Source organism: Mustelus asterias, chromosome 5 (genome assembly GCF_964213995.1).
Source record: "Mustelus asterias chromosome 5, sMusAst1.hap1.1, whole genome shotgun sequence".
NCBI lineage: Eukaryota > Metazoa > Chordata > Chondrichthyes > Carcharhiniformes > Triakidae > Mustelus > Mustelus asterias.
The window spans coordinates 50,777,633-50,802,659 of NC_135805.1; the positions used below are offsets into that span (position 1 = coordinate 50,777,633).

Sequence of the window (25,027 nt, forward strand, 5' to 3'; positions counted from 1 at the left end):
AGACTCTCTGAATTTGATCAACAGTATATCCCTTTCTCAATCTGACAAGAAAAATTATTCAACTGTCTCAAACTTGGCTATGGAAAAAACTGGTTAATAAAATCACAAGTACAATATCTATGGGAAAACTTACCGCCTGAAATCCAGAAACTGCCTCACAACCAACCATAAACACTTCAATGGGTCACTACAACAGTAGTGCCTCGATCATAATTCCATGAAACCCAACAAGGAGTGCAGAGGAATTTTGTTGTTAGCAATTCAGTTATAAGCCTTTTTTCCAGGAAGACAGAAGCTTCAACTTTGCCTGTGTTTTTTGCATCTGTATCTTTCAACCGTTATTATATTTTTTAACATGGGACTTGGAATTTCAATACATGAACACATCCCAGGATTGCCATGACCTATTTGCAATGAAAAAGAAAACATCACTGGGCTTTTTAGCTCAGCACAAAACTGTACCTGTAACAGTGTATTGGTGTACTAACATAATAATGTATTTTATTTTCATAACTTTCACTAAAAAAAAATCACGGTGACTAAAGACTGATGGACTTTAAAAATTCTAAAGAATCAATTTCATGTACATATATTCCTCTCTGACAAATAATACGAGTAAAGATGGGGAAATTCTTAGATGCAAATTTTCTCTGCATTTCTGTAGGTTTACAGTTTGTCGAGTATGATGTTCAAAAACAGCAAAATTATAAAACATATTAGGTAATATTCTAATATTGTACAAGGTGGCTAAATTGAATTACATTTGAAACAAAACTGCACAATGTTATAGATTTCTCAGAACTTTGTTTCTTGAGTATTTTTTCTTTAAAATTAAATTAAAAATTACACTTACTTACAAAAAGAAATATTTTTAAAATTGCCAAAATTCAACCAGACATTACTACACAACTAATGAACAAAATCAAAAAAAGGGAGGATGAAAGAGTCCCCCCCCCCCCCTCCCCCCCAAGTTAGCAACATATGTTTAATAGCTTTTACAGGAGGTCTTTTTAGGTGCTTGAAAGTCAAGCATAGTAATGTTTTGTAAATCTCTAAAAAAAGTATATTCCAAAAGAAAAATGCTACATTTCAGCTATTCCAAAACAATTACATTTTTTTCTTCCATCTCTAGCTCACCCCTAAGAAAAGCTAAGAGATCTCACCCCAGATACACAGATTGAGTCAAAGTCAATTTTTGCTTAATCCACCATGAAACATATGCCCCTTTATGGAAAAAGTGATCTCTACAGTCCTATCCCCAAGTTAAGCAACCCTCCTTATTAAAACTGCAATACAGGCTGAAGCTAATTAACAGCTGTACATTGCACCACTTTAACTACCAGGCTACTATCTTAAAATCAATTTTATTTAAAATGGAAGCAATAGTATTCTGATAAAGAAAACAACACTTGAAAATGCAAAAGCAGTACTTTGTTAATCTTTCCATTTACATTTCAGTTTCTTACAAGAAATTCTCTGCAACTTTAGTGCATGCAGAAAATCTACTTGATAGCTGTGAATTTTAAAGACAGTTGAATATTTTTTGCTCTTTACCTTAAACCTAACTTTTACAATTATATGGAAATCGGTCAATGCTGGTCAATTGTTATTTAGAAATTGAGCTACATGCATATCAGTTCCTTATCATTCCAGTTACACTTACCTACAGTACCAAATAAAATATACAAACTCCAAAAGAACTATTTAAAATAACTTTTAATACTGGAGTGTGGAGTTAAATTTCAATCTCTTCAAAGTGTCAATTTTAAGCTGACAAACTGAAAAATGACAGGAATCCACTATATATATTTTGCTCAATTAAAAGTTGCTAGTTTGCATGAGTAAGCAAATTGCACAATGTCATTTATTCTACATTAGTATTGTCATTGAAGTGAAAGTTTGAGTTTAGCATTGGATGCCTACATAGTCCACCTCATCTTGTCCAAAAAAAGGCTAAATCATCAAGTGCTGGATACAGGTGAACACTGTTCAGATCCTTGTCCCCATTCATAATCAGAAAAATGTTCAGAAACCTGCAAAGTTTTCTTTAGAAGTCAGCACATGTACATTCTTATTTTAATATTCTCAGTAACCTATGAAGCAGAATGTTCAATCTATGATGTAATACAAGGCAATGAAAACTGATTTAAGTATTTCATTTCACAGATTAGCTCTGTAGACTACACATAATATTAAGCAAAACATTGTAGGAGTACATCAAGCTGTATGGCAGTTTTACAGATAAATCCCAGAGATTAACTAAAGTGATTTTATGCATTTATAGTAGCATAGCAGCTAACTTAAATACCATTATAACATTTTTTAAAAGGAATCACTTGCACTTATGCACAATATTGTTGGGCTGCAAAAATATAACTGTTTAAAAGAGAAGTCTGAATATGTGTATTGCATACAAAGTACCTCACAGGAACTTACCGTTTTTTTGCAAAAAGCATGAGATGTACCAAGTTAAATTTTCAGCTCTTATAACCTGCTATACAATAGCCTCTAGAACATTGTGAATGAAGATTTACCTAGTAGATGAAACAACACAAACTTAATTTATCATTGGGCCAAGTAAAAAATTTAGTTCTAGACTGTGTGAAAAATCTATGTTCAATCATCTTTGAGGGTATACCAGTACACCATGTGTAGTAGCCAGAGCTTCCTACATGAATACTCATCCCTTTTATCAATGGTAAAGAGTTATGGGTAGTGCAAGTAAGAAACTATATCAGTTTTGATCAAACTAATGGGAAAAAAATGTGAAATACATCTTGTTATTACAAGATATCTTTAAAACTTCAGAAATGTATGAAAGAGGGAATCTACAAGTAGCACCACTCTTTAAACCAATGATGTATCAATATTGAAATTTAACACCGATGGTCTCCTACATTCAGATAGGGCAAATGTGGGGACATTTCAAAGGGCGAAGTGAAAGAGGAGAAACAATTAGATTTATCTCTCACGAATGAAATGTGAATCAGCATTCAGAAATGTGGCACTATTTCTGTAGCAAATGACAATTTTGCAGTGCAGACATCATAGCCGGAATTTTACCGGCACGCCTGCCCTGGAAGAACGGCATTCTCCGTTGGCCTCGGGCGGGACCTTACGAGCCTCGGACGGGCGAGGCGGTAAAATTCCAGCCCATAATGTCAGCTGCACAGAGTTCATTAGCCACTGACAACCATCAAAACAGAAATGAGTCAGCATCCCCCTTCCCCCTAATGACACCAGCCCATAAATAGAGTCACACTTTGCATTATAAAAATAATGGTTAAACAGGAAGGATTTAAAGCTGATAAATCGACTGCAGGTGGTGGGGTACATCGAGTGCAGATAGTGGAGTGCAATCTATTTGAGCTTGAACATTTTAAAAATATTTCCTGTACTTTCCTTTTTAACTCAAAATGGCATTACTACTGAGCAACTTGTGTCAGCATCAAGCACTCAGATACAAAAGAAAGCACCTTCTGCTCTGTTCCAATAATGTATCCCAGCCTTAGAATTAGAATGTTGCGAGTAATTAATTAGCTAACCCATCCATCTATCCTCTCAATTTTAATGAAATTACTCTCACCTGACAATTATTTAGATTACAAAACTAGGTTGATTTTAAAAAGACAAACATCTCTGAATGATTATGAATTAAAGCAGTGTATCTAGTGTACAGATTCTCAATATATCTCAATATCAATTATATTAACAAATATTCAAACTATATTTAGCAATTCTATGAACAGAAATACTTTGAAATGTTATTTTCTTCCCACATCCTGTGGAGTGTACATCTCAGGACGCTTCAAATCAAAAGTTTCAATTTCATGTAAAGCATATATTTCCATTTCAAGTCACTTTCCTGGGAAGAATGAGGAAAACTGAAAATTACAGCCTAGAAATGGAGCTAATTGGAGGTCAGTAAACTTGAATATAGTAAAAGCATTTAATACAACAAAAAAAAACTTAATTGTTTCAAAAATGCATACTGCGAAAAGGTTGCTGAAACTTATTTTCAATAGAATACGATTGCTAACAGGACCTTGGGCTTCTCATTAATTTTACCAATTGCTTTAAATGTGGTAATGCTTATGTATGTATGATTGTCACCATGCCGATTTTCTTTCATGTACTATATTGTTACTTATTAATTATTTACACTAATTTGCAATCATCACTTTGAATGCATTTTTGGTTTATTACCCATTATCTGGGAAAATAATTTGCATTTGTATAGTACCTTTCATAATCTCATGGTGTCCCAAAGTATATCACAGTTAATAAAATTTAATCACTGCTAATAATATGGAGAAACACAAAAGCCAATATGTGCACTGCAAGGTTCCAGGAACCTTGATAAATGAACTGAGATAAATGAACAAAGGATTTGTTTTTATAATGCTGGTTGAGGGATAAATGTTGGCCAGCACACTAGTAGAATTTTCCTGTTATTTTTCAACTATTTCCATGGGATCTTTTACATCCACGCGAGGGGACAGATAAAGAACTTCCACATTACTGCCCTGAACTATCAGAATTAGATTAAGTCTCAATATGGCAGAAATCGTATTCTTCCATCAACAAGTCACAAAATGCCCCGTCATCAATTTTCACAGCAGGAACTTCTTTTAGTAATAAAGTAACTTTTGCCCATCATTGTAAATGTGCAAGCGTTATTTATCTAATGTTTTCACTAACATTTTATAGGTTGGAAAACTGAAATCACTGCACGTAAAATAGTCAATACTAGCTTTAAATATTGAGCCACAGGATCTTGATTTCTGCTGCACAAAATGGATTTTCTTGAAGTAAAAAGCACACCATTTCAAAACAACAAATGAATTGAAACAATAAGACATTATGATGATAATAGTTAGTTCCTCAAAATGCCCAAAAATATTTTACAAAAGTAGGCGAGAAAAATGTTGAGCCCATTTTACTCCACAAAGGGAGTTTGAACACTATTCAAATTAAATGTTCTCCCAAGTGATAAACAAGTTTTTCCATTTCTGACTCACTCTATTCTCTTTTCGAAAAAAACCGACAACATCTGCAAGGATTCAAGAACAGTTCTTTCTGCCTGGAAGTGTAACGGCCCAACCATGATGCTGGTTCACAGAACAACCAGCACATTTCGGAAATCAAATGCTGAACCAAATCAACCCAATGCATTCTGAAGTCTACATATCACCAACTGTTAGCGTTCCCAATTTTGAAACTTCAATAATGTTATCACAAGATTTTGCCTCCCTTTACAAATAATGAAATGCTTTAAGCGTTAGACTAGCTCTTTGCAGTTCAAAAGCTATAAAACAATACTGCCTCAAATGGTTGTATTCAAATAAGAAAGTCAGCTTTGACATGCCAATTAAAATACAGAACAGAAAGGTACACCACCAGTGCTTAACCTATTCGGTCAACACTGCTCAACTGTACTACATATTCAAGCTTAGCATACAAAAATTTTCACCAGTTTAAATTACTACAGTTGACAGGCAAGGAATTTGTAGGGTACTGCAGCTATCCATAAAACTCCTAGTAAGAAAGGAGCAGGTGATAAAATGGCAACAGGGTTCCTTTTTCATATCACTAACCAGGAACCCCTACTAGAAGTTAACACACTCTTAACATTAAGTTTGGCTGTGATGCCCACTCCCCTCCACACTGCCATAGAGAATAGCCCTACCAGCATATACTGCATATCCTCATACATTAGCAATGGGAACTTGGGTGGGGTTAAGGAGGATGTCCAGATCCATGGAAACAAGTTCTATTTAAATCAATAATTTCAAGAAATAAATATGGAAAATTAATGCAGAAACAGGATTCTTTTTAAATTCAGCACTATGAGAGTAGAGAAGCAACATACAAAGTGTTTGTTCTTTAATGGTTAACCCTCAAGCACTGAACAATGAGTAAATTTTACCATTATATCCCAACAACCATCATCAGGTCACTATACTCAAAATAGAAGTATTGGAATATGATTTTATTTCTATATCGCAGTATTTTTTGAAGGCATATAAGATTTCAGAACAAAATGGACAATTCTCATGATATCAATACTGAAAGCTATGCTTTGCATCTTTCAAGAAATAATTGCAGTTCTGTATATCTTTGTTTAAATTGAACAGTAGCCAGAAAAAAAAAGATGCCACATTTGCAGCATAAATCTAGTTATATTACTTTTAAGCTGATTCAGAATCAAGAAGTATTATCAAACAAAATATCAATCAATATGATTCTAGCTAGCTTTTTACAATGATGCATCTATCCAGGTACCAACGTACCTTTAACATGATGAACCAGGGCTACGATATGCTGAATAAATGACTCTGAAGAGCTTCTGTAAAACTGAGGCAACTTAAGGTGATCAAAGATAGAGCGAAATCCTTGCTCTTTCTTGCTGGAATGGACAAGAGCACAGGAAAGCAGTCTCTCAGTCGTCAGTGAACTTCCAGGTCTGAAAAGAGAGAAACTGTATTTTAATTATTTTGCTGTGTTCTGTATTTAGAAAGGTACCAATCAATATACTTTCCTCCTCACTGAAGAGCAGGAGGTAGTCTGGTGGTTTTGGCACAGGACCCGCAATCCAGAGTTGTGAATTCAAATTCCATCATGCATAGTTGCAAAATTAAATGCTATAATATAGTAGTTTAGGTGCCATGATCATCAAAGCAAATTAATTGTTTTAAAATCTCAATCAGATCAGTAATGCCCTTCAGGAAGGGAACCAGCCATCCCACATCTGACATGGAGTTATGCATGACTCCACTATCATGCTATGGTGATGACTCTTAATGGTCCCAGGGCAACTAAGCAAGGACAGTTAACAATGCCTCACTCGTGTCACCCACATCCCAAGAATCTTTTTTAAAATCTTTCCTTTCCAGTTGCATTCATGGAGTAAACTAAGTTGTGTCACTGCATTGCCCTGACCAAGGCAGTGAGGAACAGAGAGGGAAAGCAGCTGGAAGAACATTGGAGTCATCTAAATATAAACTAAAAATTAGTTGAGAAAAGCAACACATTAATTTGTGAAATAGACTTTACTTCCATATTAGACAGCAAAAAACTAAGAACATTTCTCTGGAGTTAATGCTGTACTTACATTCCACATTTATATTAAAGTACTTTTTGATTGCTGCTCCACCCACAGTCCTTTGCATGGCTCAAAATTCTTACGCTCACAATCTCCTCTGACCCGAAATAAAACTTCCACTTTTTAATTTATTGCTAAAGCTGCTTCCAAAGAAACCGGATTTTGATTTTTAAGCCAAACAATATTGTTCTATGAACTTTTCATTAAGCCCCAATTGTTCTGGACTTGAATATTACTTGCATACTTGAGAAATCTCTGCTAACATCCCTCTCTTCTGAACAGGATACTCATACCCCTACCCTCCAAAATCATTTTCTCGTTGTAAGCTTTCATGCCTTTCTGATTTTTGCTCATTTCATAGCATTTAACAGTATAACAGATTGCCACTGGGCCCATCAAGTGTTGGCTCTTTGAAAGTGCTAGCCAATTATTCCCACACCTTTGGCTCTTTCCCCATTACCCTGCAAATTAAGCCTTTCCAAATATATATTCAACTCATTTTTGAAAGTTACCAGTGAACCTGCTTGCTTTCAGGTAGCGCACTTCAGAACAACACTATGTAAAAATAATTCTCATCACCATCTAATTCTTTTGACAATTATCTTAAATCCACGCCTTCTGGTGGTTGTCCTTCCTGCCAGTGGCAGCAGTTTCTCCCCAGGTACACTGCAGTATCAAAACCCTTCATAATAGAGAACACCATTTAAATCTTCCATTAGTCCTTTCTGCTCTGAGAACAACTTTTCCAAACTTCCCACATAACTAAAGTCTGCCAGCCCTGGTACCATTCCATGCAAATCTACTCTGCACTCTCTCCAAGGCATTACCTTCCCCAAAGTGTGGTGCTCAGAATTCAACAACATTTCAGGTGAGGCCTAACCAGTAATGTATAAAGATTTAGTACAACTTCTTCATTTTTTAACTTTATAAATAGAGGCATAGAACTCAAGTATTCATGTTTTTTTAAAAAACCTCATCAAACTTGTTCTGCCATCTTCAAGGGTGTGTACAAGTAAAACACAGGTCCTTGTTCCTGTAGCCCCTTTAGACTTGAACCATTTTAGTCTCGTCTCTTATCCTGCCTTCCAAAATTTGTGACTTCACACATTTTGTTCCTTCAAAGGTTCAAATTGGCAATCTACTCCTCCTCCTCACTATGTTGAACTAGCCTAAAACTCATTCTGTACTAATTGCTCTGAAGTTACGAGAAGGTTGTGTTACGTAAAGGGAAGAACATTTCCAAACATCTCCATTCATTGCACCAAAGGAGATGTTATATTAAATCGAAAATAGGAACCATCTCAGTTTCACTGGTACTAGAAATCAATGAAAATCCCTGAAGGGAATTTACTGAAACAGTGAAGGACATCTTTTTTTCTAGCCCCTTACTGTCACTCCCTCAAGTTATTTTTTCATCTACAGAATATGGGCATCACTGGACATCACTAAATTGTTCTGAAGGGCAAGTCGTTCTCTTGAACAGATGCAGTTGCAGTCCATCGTACTAGTTTTGACAGGCCATTTAACGATCCAGAGTCATGTATAGGCCAGATTGGGTAAAGATGACAGGTTTCCTTTCTTAAAGGATGTTTGCAAACCAGTTGGATTTTTAATAACAATCCAGTAGATTTTTATTCCAGACTTATTTGACTTACTGAATTTAAATTATCCAACTGCCATGATAGAATGTGAATTCATGTCTCCGGATTACCAGTCTAGGGTTACTAGGCCCAAAACATCATCACTCTGCTGCTCTACCTGGAATCTTTTAAACCATAACATATAATCTATTAAACATGAATTGAAGCTTGTCTGCCTTGGATTAGGATGCCTTCCAAAGCCTTACTTTGTTCCAGACTTTTTTTCTGAAGAAAGGGAGTTTGGTTGTACCAAACTTGAGTAATGCTGAAAAATGTGATTTTGTCGAAGCTTTCTGTCTTGCACTCATCAGGACAATCTCAAAGATACCAGCGTCAGGGAAGCAACAACTTTATACTGTACAAAAAGGCAGTGCTGTCTGATTGGTGGAGGCATTGGCATGGAGAATGCACCTCTTAATGTTGACTGAATTTTCAAACAATGTTTGGCAGCTGTCAGTCATCATTAACTGGTGCATTCTCCATGACAATGCCTCTATCATGCTGTGTCTATTTGCCAACCAATCAGCACTCTCTTTTCATACAATATAAAGTTGTTGTTTCCCTTGACATTGGTATTCTTGTCACAAAAACAGAAAATGCTGGAAAATCTCAGCAGGTCTGAGCGGGGGGGGGGGGGGGGGGGGGGAGGAGTGAGAGAATAGAGCCAACGTTTTGGGCCTAGATGACCCTTCGTCAGAGCATAACTCAAGGGTCATCTAGACTCGAAACATTGGCTCTATTCTTTCCCCACAGATACTGTCAGACCTGCTGAGATTTTCAGCATTTTCTGGTATTGTTTCAGATTCCAGCATCCGTGGTATTTTGCTTTTATATTGGTATTCTTGTGATTGTCCTGGTGAGTGCAAGACAAAATGCTTTGACAAAATGTATTCTTTAGCAATACCCAAAAAAGGAAACAGTATTTTGTTCCAAAGGCCTCTAAAATAATTCAATGACTAGACAACATCCCTATTGATAGATTATTCCAGTTTAACAGATTGGAGATGACCAAGGAGCATGAACTTAAGTAATAGCAGAAACAGAGTGTACATTAGGCAGATATTCTTTTCCCAGAGAATCGAGAGCCTGCAAAGTACACTGCCAGCTAGTTTGGCAGTGCTGGCTCTCTGCGTGCCTTCAAGAAGGGAGTAGAGAGAGTTCCTAACTGGGGCAGAAATCACATTATATAGAAGATGAGTGTCTTTATGGGAAACATTTACACCTTGTGATCTGCTGAATAAATTCACCAAAGCCAGCTGTAGAATACGTCTTTTTTGTTGCATTGCATAGAGGAATTTTACAAGTTTTTTTTTTTACCCTTACTGGCCCTTGGTGTTTACTGTTTTTTTTTACTCTCTCAGGAGATTACATAGATTACACGTTTGTAGGGCTGGAAGTGAGGAGGGGGGGGTTGGACGAGTGGGGGTAAAAGGGAAAAGAAAATGATCAGCCTTGATTGGGTCCTGCCATTATGGTGTATGGTGGGCCTGATGGACTGATTTTCTATCTCTGTAGATTTCAAATTAGCTTAATTTACATTGCCTGAGCAGGAGGAGGGTGATTTTTTGTAAATGCCAAGCAAGAAAAACTATTGGGAGATGTCAATTTCCATTTAAATAGAGGCAGCACTAAAATGGTGATAATGAATATTTTGAATAATTTAGATCAAATCCAGGGATAACCCACCTTTCTTTTGCAATCATTTGGTACAGATTATATTTCATTACTTTCCCAGTTAGCTCAAGTAACTTTTAATATAGTAAACAAATGAACTGATTAGAAGTGGTTACTTGTATCATTCTCAGATATCCATTATTTATAACAAAATTGGATTACTGTTTTGTAACTTCAGCTGGAAAATTGATTTTAAAAGAGGGGAAAGAACTACATGCACTCATTATGAATAAGCAGCAAATCTTATGTATTAGCTCACAAACATTAATTTTAAATGCTTTTAAAATTTTAAAGCATGTGGACCACAATGCAACAAAAAAGGCATTCTACAAAGAAACACAATGCAAAAATAATGCACACCAACTTACCGCACAGAGTCTTCAAATTGGGATGCAGTCATTTTCAATTTCACTTCAGGCTGACAGGAAGTAGTGGCTAGAGGCTTGACTCTGGGTGGACTTTCTTCTGTAAAAGACGGTTTATCTCTTTCTCGGACATCGGTGTTCTTTTGTTGTGGCAATGTGGAGCTTGGATCATAGAGCTCTTTGAACTTTTCACCTTTCACTGGATCAGGTGAGACAGGTTCTTTCTTTGGTGCTGTTCTTTCCTCATATTTCTTTTCTGCATATTTGTCTTCTTCCCTAAGCTTCTCCTTTACTGCACTAGACGAAAAGCTAGCCACATTAAATTTGTAAGATCTCTCATCTTCATACCTATCATGGTCTTTTGTCCCTTTGACTACAATTTTTGTTTTATATTTACTTTCCTCATAGTCAAAATCCCAATGAGACTCAGTGCCATAGCCCTTTTCCTTCTCTACTTGGTTGGTCACACTGTACTGATACTTAGGTCTGTAATGGTCTAATTCATCAGACAATGCATCCATAACACTCTGTCTGTGCCTTTCTGGGGACTCAGTTAAATATGACATTTTTTCTGCTTCCTTCCTAAAATACTCACCTTTAGAACTACCATAATCTACTCCTCCTTTATCCCCCCATTCCCGCCCCCGGGCCTTATCTTTCTCCAGTCCTCTTTCCTTTTGAGCATCCTTCTCTCTTCCATCTCCTCTGTCCAACACGAAGGTCCTACTCTCCTCCTCCTCGGTATACCTATTTAGAGGATGAGAAACAAAGTGAAATGCACCCAAAAAGAATTATTCTACAACCTGTATAATCAATGTAAAGCTTGCCCACTATTAAAACCAGAAGCCACAGAACAGAATGCTCTTAAATTATCACATATTCTATCCAGAAGTGACATTTTAGGGAAATGATAAAATTAATTGCTTTTTAATTTTTTTGCTGTTATTTTATGGAATTCTAACCTCTGCACTGCCAGTTTGGTGACATGTCAACATCTCCAATTTTTCAATCAGGCTGAAACCTGATCAATCTTACACCTTTTTTATTGAAAATAACTTGATGAATTGCAGCTACAGATATTAGCACTTAGCAAATCAAGTTTAGGTCAATGGCAGAACAAACTGAGGGCGGCTAGAGTTGCACAAGAACTCAGCTATTCCCCAGTAACCCTGCAAATTCTCTCTTCAGATGTTTATTCAATTCTCTTTTTGAAAACCACTACTGAATCTGCCTCCACCCACTCAGTCAGTGCATTCTGAATCTTACTACTCAACATAAAAAGTTACCTTGTGTTGCCCTTGGTTCTTTTGCCAAGCACCTTGAATTGGTGCCCACTGGTTCTCAACCCTTTCACTCATGGAAAGGGTTTCTTCCTACTGTATCTAGATGCCTCATGATTTTGAACCTCTCAATGAAAACTCCTCTCAACCTTCTCTTTTCCAAGGTGAACAACCACAGTTTCATTAATTTATCCACATGAACTGAAGTTCCTCTTCCCTGGAAACATTCTTGTAACTCTTTTCTCTACCCTCTTGATTCTCCATAGAGTGCAGTGCCCAGAACTGGAGACAGTACTCCAGCTGAGGGCGAACCAGAGTTTTATAAAGCACTATAAAATACTCAATTTAAAAAGACATATGCGACCCTAAACTTTATAACCACCTTTGCAACCTGTTCTGACCACTTTAGAACTGTGTCCTTTATTTTTATTGCCTCAGGCCAGGTATTATCTCTCTCTCCTGGAGGACAATCTGATGAAATGCCAACTCTTCGAGAGTCAGTTGGGTGAGGTGCCAACACTCTCTCTTTGGGGAACAGTCTGGCTAAGTGCTAACTCTCTCCCTGGGGGATGGTTAAGCGAAGTACCAACCACTCTCTCTTTGGGGAACAAATCAGGCAACATGCCAATTCTTTCTTTCCCTGGGGGACGATTAGGTGATGCGCTGACTCTCTCTCTTTGGGGAACAGTCAGACAATGTGTCGACTCCCTCTCTCTGGGGGACAGTTAGGTGAGGTGCCAACTCTCTCTCCTGGGGCAAGGTGCCAATCTCTCTTCCACTGGGGGAACAACCAAGCAAGGTTTCCATTCCACCTGACTGCTCCAGAGGGTCTCTTTTCATGCTTCCAATATGCAGGGTTTAGGGAGGGAACCTGAGCACATACTCTCACAACCCCAAAACTATACAACAACATTGAGTGGTACTTTCTCCATTAATGGTGGAACTGGGGCTGCCCTCTGCAACAAAGCAGATGAGGAGGTTGATTGAGAAAAATAAAAGCAGCAAAAAAAAAAGCTGAAGTTACCTTGGGTAGCAGGGCTAGGGAATGGGTTGGTGCGTGGGATGGGGTGGGACGAGGAGGAAAATTGATGGCATAGGAATTTTTATATAGTTGCTCTCTTCTCAAGCAATTATTTGAATACTAACTACTGCTGAGGACAAAAATTGCCTTCAGAAAGCAATGTTACTATCACACTTACCTTTTCAGGTACTTGGCTTTAGGGAGCTCTTGATCCACAGTATCACCAGAAAAGGCAGACAGTTTCAGTCGAGCTTCTTCCCTTGGAATACTGTGTTGAACTGAAACAACTTTTGTAGGGCTTTTTTTCATAGGGCTTTTTCGTATGGGGCTACACTGAGAAGGACTGTATTGTGATGCGCTATGCCCAGAGGAGCTGTGCTGTTCAGGACTGTGTTGCAAACTGGAGGACGGTGGACTGGTCTGTGATGTGCTCAGTCGAGGTTGTGCAGCCTGCAACAAACTATGATGGGAAGGAACAGAACGTGTTGGGCTGAGGCTAGTTGGACTGGGAAGTGAAGATAGACTGTGATGAGATCTTGGACTATTGTCATTGTAGGTTGAAAGCCCTGCCCAGCTTTCACCTCGAATTGGAGGAGTTTTACGAAACTCACTATGCACCTTCGCAGATTCAGATTCACATTTCACATCTTTTTCTGTTGGTTTGATCTTTCCAGGCTCATCCTGGGAAACTGTTCCCTCGGTTTTCTTTGTACGTTTGTCCAGGGACCTCCGTCGTTTTGAAGTCACTGGAGATCGGCTGTGGCGAGATGAGGAACGGGAAGATGATGAGCCACGTGACCGAGCAGAGGAAGATCGATGAGATTGTCGAGATCGACTCCTGGAACGTTGAGATATTGATCTACGTTTTGGTGTTCTTGACCTAGAACGGCCTCGTCGTGGACTACGAGACTGCCTTCGATTCTGCCAGTTAAGCCTGTAGCCTCCTCGATAATATCGTGGTCCTCCTTGATAATACCCTCTCCCTCTTCCACGATAGCCATATGGGCGTCTCATTCCTCTGTTTCCACGATAATCCCGATAATCTCTTGAATAGTTACGATCTCTACTGCGAGACCGAGAGTAGGATCTGGAACGAGATCTAGAACTGAGAGAATCCACAGAAAAAGGTGTCACAACAAAAAGCATGATTTATTCCATATAAAGTCCAGGTCACAAAAAGCAGTGTCAATTATACACCAAAAATTTTCCATTACAGTATATTGCTCAATTTACAAAAATTCAAACTCCAGGAGTTTAAAAAGCTACATTTAACTCAATTAAAAGCTGCAAAGGTTAAAGATCACAGAAACAGAGAAAGTTTTAACCAGGTTCACTACAGAGAAATTTGCTGAACAGCAGCTAAACCACTAAAAATTCAGGTAAGCATCCTTTCAACATACTACCAGCACCTGAAATGTCCTAAAAAAGACTAAAGTGCTGAAAAATTAACAGATTCAAAAACAAATATTAGAGAAAATAATACACAGACTTTTAATCAAACAATATATTTGACTTTAATAACCTATAGTTTTCAACCCGTCAGGCTCATTCATTCCACAGACTACATAATAATTTACCCCATCAGATTAACTGCCATTCATCTCACTGCAGTTTCTAGGATTTTGCGCACAAAAAAATGCTGTATCTGCCAATGTAAGTCACCGCACTTCAAAAAGTGGTTCACTGAAATGAAGCGCTTTAAGATGCAATAAGGTGCTATATAAATGCAAGTTTTTTTTTTGTCTTTATGATGAATTCTACTCAACCCACAATCTCCAAAATCCAACTTCTGGAAAAAAAAGAGACAGAGGAAAGGCAGCTGACCAAGACTCATGTTACTTGATTTGTCACAGAAATTGAACCAATTTTTCATCCTGAGCAACCATACCAAAATTTCCATGTTTCTACATGCTTAAAACTTTTCTGCGCACTTTCAAACAAGGCAAGCCCAATAATACAAACCTCACTCGGCTGGAGGCTTTTCATTCCACCAAATGCTCCCTTCTAGTATGCTCATTATTATTCTTGCCCTTTCATATAACTATTGGATAAAATGTCTTGAAAATAATGACTGAAGTGGTGAAGGTCAGACATGGTTATACTTTGCAAAGTACTGACTATTTTTTTTAAAAAATGCTTCAAACATTTAACAGAAATTGCTGTGCTATTTATTCTTCAATCCTGGAAATTATACACTGCATATAGAATTGTACAATCTGTGAAATTACATTCTTTGCTAGAATTGTTAAAGGAGCTTTTTTATTCCATTGCTGAATCAGAGTGCAAATTTAGTCATAAATGTATTCAATGAACACTTGTGTAATACTTCAACTTACTAAAAAAAGTTAGGTGAGAATTAACTTAAATGATTTAGGAGAAGTTGTAAATGTAACATAAGGAATGCCACACTAGTCACATTCACACAAATAACAAAAACTAATATATGGACACCTCCCTGCAGATACCCCATAGTTTTAAAGTTAGTAAAACTACTTATTACAGCACATGCCTCTGACCTAAAGTTAACAGTGCAAAAACCTGGATGCTTTGAATACGAAGCATATATTAAAAACATCAAAATACTACTTCTATGCTTAACCTAACAGACATGTTTTTAATTACTATTTAAATGTTTGGATTCTGACATTGTTACATTTCTATTTTTCATTCAAATCCTAGAAAATATTCCAAATAGTCAAAGATGTGCAGGTTAGGTTGACTGGCCATGCTACATTGCCCCTTGCTGCCAGGGAGATTAGCAAGGTAAATACGTGGGGCTACGGGGATAGGGCCTAGGTGAGATTGTTGTTGTTGCAGGCTCGATGGAACTGACTGACCTAACTAACCAAACTAACTAGCCAAACTAACTAACCAAACGTCTCCTTCTGCACTATAGGGATTCTATTATAATATTCCTAGATGAGAGGAAAGAAAATGAAACACTAAAAAATGCAATGTTAAGAAATCATTATGCTTAAAAGAACAGTTTGTGTGAAGTGAAATTTCAAAAAGTTACTTTGTGACACAAGTCAAGACTTTCACCTTTGGGACATGGGTTTGAATCCACTCTCATCAGATGAGGCTGAAACATCTTACAGAAATCAGTCTCAGCCTAGTTTTTTCGGGGAGTCTGAATCCGGAGCACAAAACTAACCACTGATTAACAGATTCATTTGCATTTACAGTGAAAATTGGTAGAATCAAAGATTTTACAGCACAGCTATTTGTCCCCTTATGCCAATGCTAGCTCCCTGAAAAGAGCAATCTGTTTTTAAATCTTACAGTCCTGCCTTTTCCCCCATACATTAACATTTCACTGTTTCAAATATTTATGCACCTTGCTTTTAAGAGCAATTAGTGACTATCCTTCCATCATTGTGGTGCGAGTAAAATGTTTCAGGAGCCAATATTCTTCTGGACATACTGTACATTGTTAGACAGAATAGATGGAAATTTTAATTACATCAGGCTATACAATATCAGATTTAAAGAGTATTTGATGTTGATCCTGAGTAATTCTACCCCCAATATCCACTCTGTAAAAGCACATGTTTTATTTAAGCCAAGTTCCTCAAATTTTTGTGCCCAACAGTTCTGATCAATGTCTAACAAGTAACCCAAGTTTGGAATAAAACATTGATCTTATGTATATACAAACTAGAATTTTTTTTTTTGAAGTAATTTGTTTTTACATTTTTAGAGTTAAAATACTATGATCTTGCATCAAAGAGTAAACAGCATCCAAAACCATTACCTATATCTCTTTTTCCTGGAACGTGATCTAGAATGAGATCTTGACCTAGAGCTGGAGCGAGAACGAGACCTTGATCTCGACGAATGAGATCGAGAGTTTGACCGAACCATTCTGATCTTCAAGTGTCACCTTTTTAAAAAGAGCAGAACCTGAAAAAGAGACATCTTATATTTTATAGCTTACCTTCAACATGAGCTCGGAATCTCTTTTAAAATAGTTTTTGCAATAATCTCATTGGATGGACAGCTCGATTTATCTTATATTTTGACATGTTTAAGCAATGCTAATTTAAGACTCATATTGGGTGATATTAAATGATTTGCATGCATAGTATGCACTTCCATCCACATCTGACTGATACATTTCTGATGGCACTTTCAACATCAACATTTGCACAGCAGTAAATTATGGCATAATTTGCTCATGTTTGCCTCCATTTTTAATCTAATTTCCTTGTTTTTTTTGTAGTTTTTGAGCAAGAGAAGGGATGTTACTCTTCAGCTGCTGGGCAGAAGGGTTCTAAACATGACTGTACCTCTTGTATTCCTTACGTGGCTTCGATGAGTTGAAAGACATTTTTCATTTCCTGACCTTTCCTCTGTTTTTTCCCCCCCAAAGGAGATAACTTCACTGAAAAAACAGTGTCAGCAATTTATAGAAATCATAGAAACCCTACAGTGCAGAAGGAGGCCATTCGGCCCATCGAGTCTGCACCGACCACAATCCCACCCAGGCCCTACCCCCACATATTTACCCGCTAATCCCTCTAACCTACGCATCTCAGGACTCTAAGGGGCAATTTTAAACCTGGCCAATCAACCTAACCTGCACATATTTGGACTATTAAATTTGGACAATTAAATGAAAAAAATATCTAATTTATATAGTGGGAGACTGTCTCCCACAGGTATAGTCTGGAACCATTCCAGGTAACTAGGAAGTACATTCTGAAAAGTTACAGTTCTGAGGGATGGGCCGATTGAAGGAGGCAGCACAAAGCAGCCCTTTATCCAGTTCTCTCCAGTTTCCGTATTGGTTCCAGTCCCAGGAGCAGAGGTTTGAGATAAGGTACGGTGAAAAATGTTACCCTCCCATTCAGACATAGTTTTCAAAGTAAATTTTTTTTTAAAAAGAGTAGGGCAAATCTGTTGATAAAGCCTTTGTAGCAGATTCTCTGGCTGATAAGAGAGAACCAGGCAAGGATAATGGATCTCCAATCAGAAACAATAAATGTTTTATGACTGCTGTTGAGTTGGAGCTGCTTTTCAACTTACCTATTCCTTTAAGATGAGAAAATCTAATTGATATGAGCAAGCACAGCCCAAGTTTTCAGGATTTAACTGCTATTTGCTCAAGGGATCCTGCAGATTAGAAAGGACCCGTCAATTTTAGGTTGCAGCACCCACCATTTTAAAATAGTTTTACTTTACATCATTAAGTATGACAGCTGGAGCATAATGCCTGGGTATAATGATATTATTGTATTTTTCTTTCTATCAGATTTCTTAGGACATCATTTACAGAAAGGTCAAACTAATGAAAAGTACTTACTAGTCAGATAGGTAATGCAGCAGCTAATTTCAACACAATGAAAATCAGCAATTAAGTGAATGACTAGTAAATCTTATTATTTTTCGGTGGAGTTAGTTAAAGAAAGACTGCTAGTCTGGAACAAGCTGATGAAACCTCAGTTTCAACTAAAAGACTGCAACTTCAACAGTAACCCTCAGTACTGCACACACATCCTGGAAAGGAGCTTGATTTATAATGAGGAGGAGTCCGGAGCCAAAACCTATATCAAATTAGCCAAACTCAGACCCTGTTTCTAAGGCTGGACAATGACACAATGTATAATGCAGCTACCAAACTGTAATTACGTCTCCCTTCATTAAAAACAATTTTAATTCAAAACCATAACCAAATTTATTTTTATTTGTTGATGGAATGTGGGTATCACTGACTAAATCACATTTATAGCCCCTCCCTAATTGCTCTTAAGGTGATGGGGTGTTAGGGAGTTCCAGGATTTTGACCCAGGAACAGTGATATAGTTCCAAGTCAGCATGGTATGTGGTTTGGAGGGGACCTTGAACGCGCTGTGCCTGTGCACCTGCTGACCTTGCCCTTCTAGGTGGCAAATGTCACAGGTTTAGAAGGTGCTGCCACTATCCATCAGTGGTAGAGAGAATGAATGTTGAGGATGGTGGATGGGTGCCAACCAAGCAGGCTGCTTTGTCCTGGATGGTGTCCAGCTTCTTGAAGGAACTGCACTCATCCAGGCAAGTGGAGAGTATTCCATCACAATCCTCACTTGTGTCCTGTTGAACAGGTTTTGGGGAGTCAGAAGGCAAATTACTCGCTCCAGAATTCCTAGTCTCAGATTTGATCTAGTAGCCAGAGTATTGCAATGGCTAGTCCAGTTCAGTTTCTGGTCAATGATAACCCCCAGGATGTTGATAGTTGATAGTGGGGGATTCAGCGTTAGTAATGCCACTTAACGTCATGGGGAGATGGTTAGATCCCCTCTTGTTGGAGATGGTCATTGCCTGGCATTTATGTCACATGAACAATTATGTTACTTGCAACTTGTCGGTCCAAGCCCAAATGTTGTCCAGATCTTGTTGCATATGGACACGACTGCTTCAGTACCCTAGGAGTTGCAAATGGTGATGAACATTGCTGCAGTGTACATCCCCACTTCTGGCCTTATAATGGAGTGAAGGTCATTGTTTTTTATATGTTTATTGAAAATTCTTATTTTGCATAGCAAACAAACACAGATCCACACAGTGCTCACGTGTACATTCCAACGCAACTGGGCACAGGACTCCCCGTGGCCAGGGGACAAGCCCCTGGTACCCCCGGCACCCACACCGCCCAAGTGCACCGGTAATGACGGTAATAATATAAAAACAAAAAGGCAGCGGAACGCCACTGGAGAACCAACTGAGTGCCCAAACAGCCCAGCCTATAAACTAGCGAGCAGAGAGAAGAGAGACAGTGAAGGAGAGAGAAGACGAGTGAGGGAGTGAGAGGGAAAAAAGTTCTCGTGTTGATCCCCACACCTCGGCAGGGTGGGCATGTGTTCTCAGGTAAAGGGCCTGGGTGCGGCCACCAATCAAGGGAGGGAGGGAGGGGGGGGTTCTGTAGGAGCACCCAGAGGCCATCGGGTATCTACTCACCCGGCTCCAACTGCAGCATCCCAGCTATAAATGGTTGCCAGGTCTTATAAAACCTAGCAGTGGACCCATGTAGCGTGCACCTCATCTTCTCCAGCTTAATGGTATCTACCACCTCCTTCACCCACTGAGTGCGTGTCAGGGGTGCACCTAATTTCCACCAAAACAGGATTAGTTGTCTTGCCAGAAGTGTAGTGAAACCTACAAAATCCGCTTGGAATTTCGGCAGCTGTGGATTTAAAGGCACGACTCCAAACAGGGCAACCTGAGGGTGATGCACTTATGTCCCGATCTAGCATTGCCACAATCGTCCCAAATATCGATGTCCAGTAGTTATACAGTGATGGGCAAGCTCAGAACATATGTAAGAGGGTGGCAGGAGCTTGCCGGCACCGTTCACAAATGGGGCTTGTGTCTGGGTACATTCTAGAGAGTCTAACCCTGGTTAGGTATGCTCTGTGAAAGAGTTTACATTGTATCACACCCAGCTTGGCACATATTGAGGAGGAGTGTACTCGATGCAGCACCATGTCCCAATCCTCCTCCAAGAATTCCTCCCCCAGATCTCGTTCCCATAAAGATTTAACAATTGATAGAGAGTTTTGTTGGGACAGAATTTGAGAATAATGAACAGAAATGATACAATGCATAGTAATAGAAGGCACTAAGATGATGTCAATGGGGGCATGAGGTGGGAGCATCAGAAGTTGGGGGTCGGCCCTCCGCACAAAGTCCTGAATTTGCAAATCTCTAAAAAAGTGCATTGCAGGTAAAGCAAACTTATCCACCACCTGCTGGAATGACGCAAACAATGTCCACATACAAGTCCCGGAACGTTTCGATCCCATGCTTGACCCATATGTTGAAGGCACTGTCCAAAACAGATTGAGGGAAAAAAATGGTTAGCCGATACTGGGGATGCCAGCAACCAGGCCTGAAACCAAAGTGGTGTCTAACTTGCGTCCAAGTTCTAAGAATTGACTTGACAAGTGCACTCCTAGTATACTGGGAGGAGGGACAATTTACCGGAGAACATATCAAGGCAGCCAGGGAAGACGGAGCACAGGAGGAGGATTCTAACTGCAGCCAACAAGGAACCTCCTGTTGCCTCTCTCTCTGCACCCAATATACTATCACTCTCATATTGGCTGCCCAATAATAAAAATAGAAAATTGGGCAATCCCATTCCCCACCCCCTTCTCCCATTTAGGGCTTTGCAAGACTGTCCTCCGCATTCTTGGGTTTTTCCTATTCCAGACAAAGCTTGAAATGAGCCGATCAAATCTGTGAAAAAAGGATTTGGGGATGAACACCAGGATGCACTGAAGGAGATATAAAAACGTAGGTAGTATGTTCATCTTCACCACATTGATACGGCCCGCTAATGATAACAGGAGGATTGACCAAGGTTTGAGGTTCTGTTCCATCCGCCCCATGAGTGGAACAAAGTTAGCTCCAAAGAGCCGTGAAGGTCATTGTTGAAGCAGCTGAAGACATTTGGGCCTAGGACACAACTCTCAGGAACTCCTGCAGTGAAGTCCCAACTACAACCATTATTTTTCCTTGGGTTTAGTGGTTAAGTTCCTGGTGTTGTTCTTGGATTTGTCTGGCAATAAAGGACAATGTCAGAGGTCCCTCTGGAAGATCAAAAGGCAAAAATTGTCTCTGAAAGGATTTCCTCAGCCACAGGAAGTAGGCGAATGCGTGCCAAGATTTTCCTTGCTAGGGACAAGAGGGAAATACCTTGATAGTTTCCACAATATGATTTCTCTCTCTTCTTGAAGATACTTATAATCAGATTTTCTTCCCAAATCCATAGGATGAGTGCATGGAGTCTTGATGTAAGCAAGAGCGCACCAGCTTTGAAAACCATCAAGGTTGCTGGCTTTGCTGTTTTTCATGTTTGATTGCTTGTTGCAGTTCTCACTTCCATGGTGGTTTACCCATGGATTCAACCACAGGGTACTGGGGATATAACCCAGAGACTATCACCTGCTGCTGCGTATTCAGTTGAGAAGTTGTTGGAAATGTTCTTTCCAGCAGTGATGGACAGATGCATTGACATAATCAAGCAAAAGGGGATTTGGTCAATTGGTCTTGGTCAAAAGATGACCCCTGGTAGCTTCAAAAACTTTGCACATCATGACGATCAGCAGATTGTTGGATCTTTTGGATTCTCTTTTCCTACCACTTGTTCTTTATCTTCCAGACTGATCTCCGGATTTCAGCCTTGATCTGTTGAAATGCTGTCTTCACCGAAGGGTTATAGAGTGCAGAAGGCCATTCAGCATGTCTGGATTATGTCATAGTGCCATTCTCCTGTCTTTTCCTCGAACTCTTGCACAAATTGCCCAATGACCCCTTCAATGCTTTGATTCAACCTGCCCACGCCACACTTCCAGCAGTGCATTCCAGGCTCAAACCACTCGTCGTGTAAAAAAGTTGTTTCTCACGTCACATTAGGTTCTTTTGAAAATTCTTGATTTGGGCAAAGAGCCAGGCTGTAAATTAGGGCAAAATTCTACATTCAATGCACTTTTTAAATATATTATTTCACAGAGTGTGGGTGTTGCTGGCTAGGCCAGCATTTATTACCCAGCCTTAAGTGCCCTCAAGAAGATGGTCATGCACTGCCTTCTCAGACCACTGCAGTACATCAGGTGCGGATACAGTGCTATTAATAAAGCAGTTCCAAGATTTTGATCCAGCAACAATGAAGAAACGGTGATATACATCTAAGTCAGGATGGTGCGTGGCGTAGAGGCGAACTTGCATGTGGTGGTGTTCCCATGCTTCTGCTGCTCATGTCCTTCTAGGTGGTAGGGGTCACAGGTTTTGAAGTTGGTGCTGAAGGAGCCTTGATGAGTTGCTACAGTGCATCTTGCAGATGGTACTCACTGCTGCCACTGTGCGTCAGTGATTGAGGGAGTAGATGTTAACGGTGGTCTATGGGATCCCATTCAAGCAGGCTGTCATGGATGGTGTCAAGCTGGAATGTTTGTTGGGAGTTGAAATCATTGAGGCAAGTGGAGAGTATTCCATCATTCTCTTTCATCTTGTAGATGGTGAATAGGCTTTGGGGAGACAGCAGGCGAGTTACTCACCGCAGAATTCCAGTCTCTGATCTGCTCTTGTTGTTACAGTATTTATGTGACTAGTCCAGACCAGTTTCCAGTGGACAGAAAACCATGGAAAATCAACAAGAACAGAACTTAGTGCGGGTGGCCGAGACCTGAACAAATTGGGAGCAAAGATGGTGTTGGATAAATTGTGCCAAAGAGGTGATAAGGATGGGCAAGGTCTCAGTGACATTGTGATCAATCTGAATGATTTTTTTTTAAAGATTACTTTCTATTCAACTAGAGATCTGACCTTGGCTTTATTTGTGGAAAGATAAGAGTATGCAGACGTTGCTGTTCTGATACTCTCTGTTCCCACTCTATACTGCAAATCGCTACATACATGAGAGATACCTATTAGGCAGTAACATTAGATTCATAGAATCATAGTGCATTATCTAAACCGAAGTAAAGGAAGTGCACGCAACTTTATTCCAAATATAAAAACGACATTTAAAATAACACTCTTTTATGTTCCACAGCAAGATATTCCAAACCTTAGCATACAATATACAACTAGTAAGCCATCAGTTGGTACAAATATGCTCCCTTTTTAGCTCTTTAAACTTCCAAAGTTCAACTATGATTAGCAAAATCATTATAAAATAATAAATTACCTAGTGATTAAATGCATTCTTAACTTAGTGACCAGCATTATTCAAACAACCAATTTCTGAATCTACACTTCTGAATTGTTATTTTTAAACTAAGAACAACAAAATTCTCCCAATTAGAGCCCAAATTAAAGTGAAATGAAAGGAATTCTGCTCTGCCATGAGCATTGTATAGAATTACAAGTGAAAATGCAGCATTAAGTTATGATCCCAGTTGATATTATGACTGGCTCCTCAAATGGAACCCTGGTTCAGAAGACAGTAACATTTTTTAAGAACACATGGAGGAACAGACTCATAGGAATCTGTGAGCATCAAGAAAAAAATTAAACATGAAAAGGTAATAATACGATACTCCTTCACTCCCCCTGATCTTCAAATGACAAACGTACACAAATTTCAAGGATAACACCCCACTTTAGGTTTCTGGCAATGGTTTCCTTGCCCCTTACTCCAGCAGGCACATGGGACTACCACCACCTGCAAGCTTCCCTGAGTCAAACAGCATCCAGATTTAAAACAATTATTCCTGGGTTAACATCCTGAAACCCTTCCAAACAGCACTGTGGGCATACCTGCACTATGTGAACTGCAGGGATTCAAGAAAGCATCTCCCCACAACCTTCACAAGTATAAGTGGGGATGGGCAACAAATGTTGAGGCTTGACAGCAATGCCCACATTCCATGAATGAATAAAAACAAACAGGCATGGTTACTAAGCTTGCAATAATTAGTATTCTAAATAGGTTTCAGATGCAACAAAATTGGCAAGTGAGCTCAACATTCAAATTCAGTATTGTGCATTAAATTGTTCATACGAAAAAGTTAAACAGAATTAAAAATTCAGAAGTGAATTGCGATCATTTATAACAGCAAACTGGCCAAATTAACAAATTGTGTGGCTCTTGTTTAGCATATTAATAAACAGCATTACTGCATAAAAATGACAGGTGAGACCTGATTTTTGGTTTTCCCAATTTGGTGAAAAAATTGAAATTTCATTATTCCTTCACTATGAAATGATAAAACACATGCAAGACAGCCTAGAAACAAAGCTAGCACCAGTTCCAATCAGCACTCACCACGTTCCCCTTTGAATTACAATTCAGGAAGTTTTGGCAACACTTTGGCTCCTCCAGTGGTTTCAAATTGTCAAATAAAAACACACAACCTCTTTATATGCAATTCTGAATAGAAATAAAAAAACCAAAACGTAGCCAGTTGGAACAGTTAGACACTGCTCCAAAAATGAAAAGGTTAATTCATAAACTCAAT

The 25,027-nt window shown here is 38.9% G+C and overlaps 1 protein-coding gene and 1 long non-coding RNA gene across 5 annotated transcripts in view; both read right to left on the bottom strand.

Moving 5' to 3' along the window:
• LOC144493523 (bcl-2-associated transcription factor 1-like) overlaps positions 1 to 25,027 on the bottom strand; it is a 48,461-nt gene that overhangs the window by 16,765 nt on the left and 6,669 nt on the right. For all 4 annotated transcript variants that reach the window (XM_078212574.1, XM_078212572.1, XM_078212570.1 and 1 more), the window contains exons 3-6: positions 16,840 to 16,988; positions 13,264 to 14,190; positions 10,788 to 11,531; positions 6,294 to 6,466 (exon numbers count right to left, since the gene is read on the bottom strand). In XM_078212574.1, the coding sequence (XP_078068700.1) occupies positions 6,294 to 6,466; positions 10,788 to 11,531; positions 13,264 to 14,190; positions 16,840 to 16,949 (1,954 nt within the window). In that variant the 5' untranslated portion in view covers positions 16,950 to 16,988. The remainder of the gene's footprint in view (positions 1 to 6,293; positions 6,467 to 10,787; positions 11,532 to 13,263; positions 14,191 to 16,839; positions 16,989 to 25,027) is intronic.
• On the bottom strand, positions 389 to 3,861 carry LOC144493524 (uncharacterized). The gene is made up of 3 exons (XR_013497757.1): positions 3,756 to 3,861; positions 2,437 to 2,534; positions 389 to 404 (listed from the first exon to the last, which is right to left on the bottom strand). It is a non-coding gene; the product is annotated as an uncharacterized LOC144493524 (long non-coding RNA).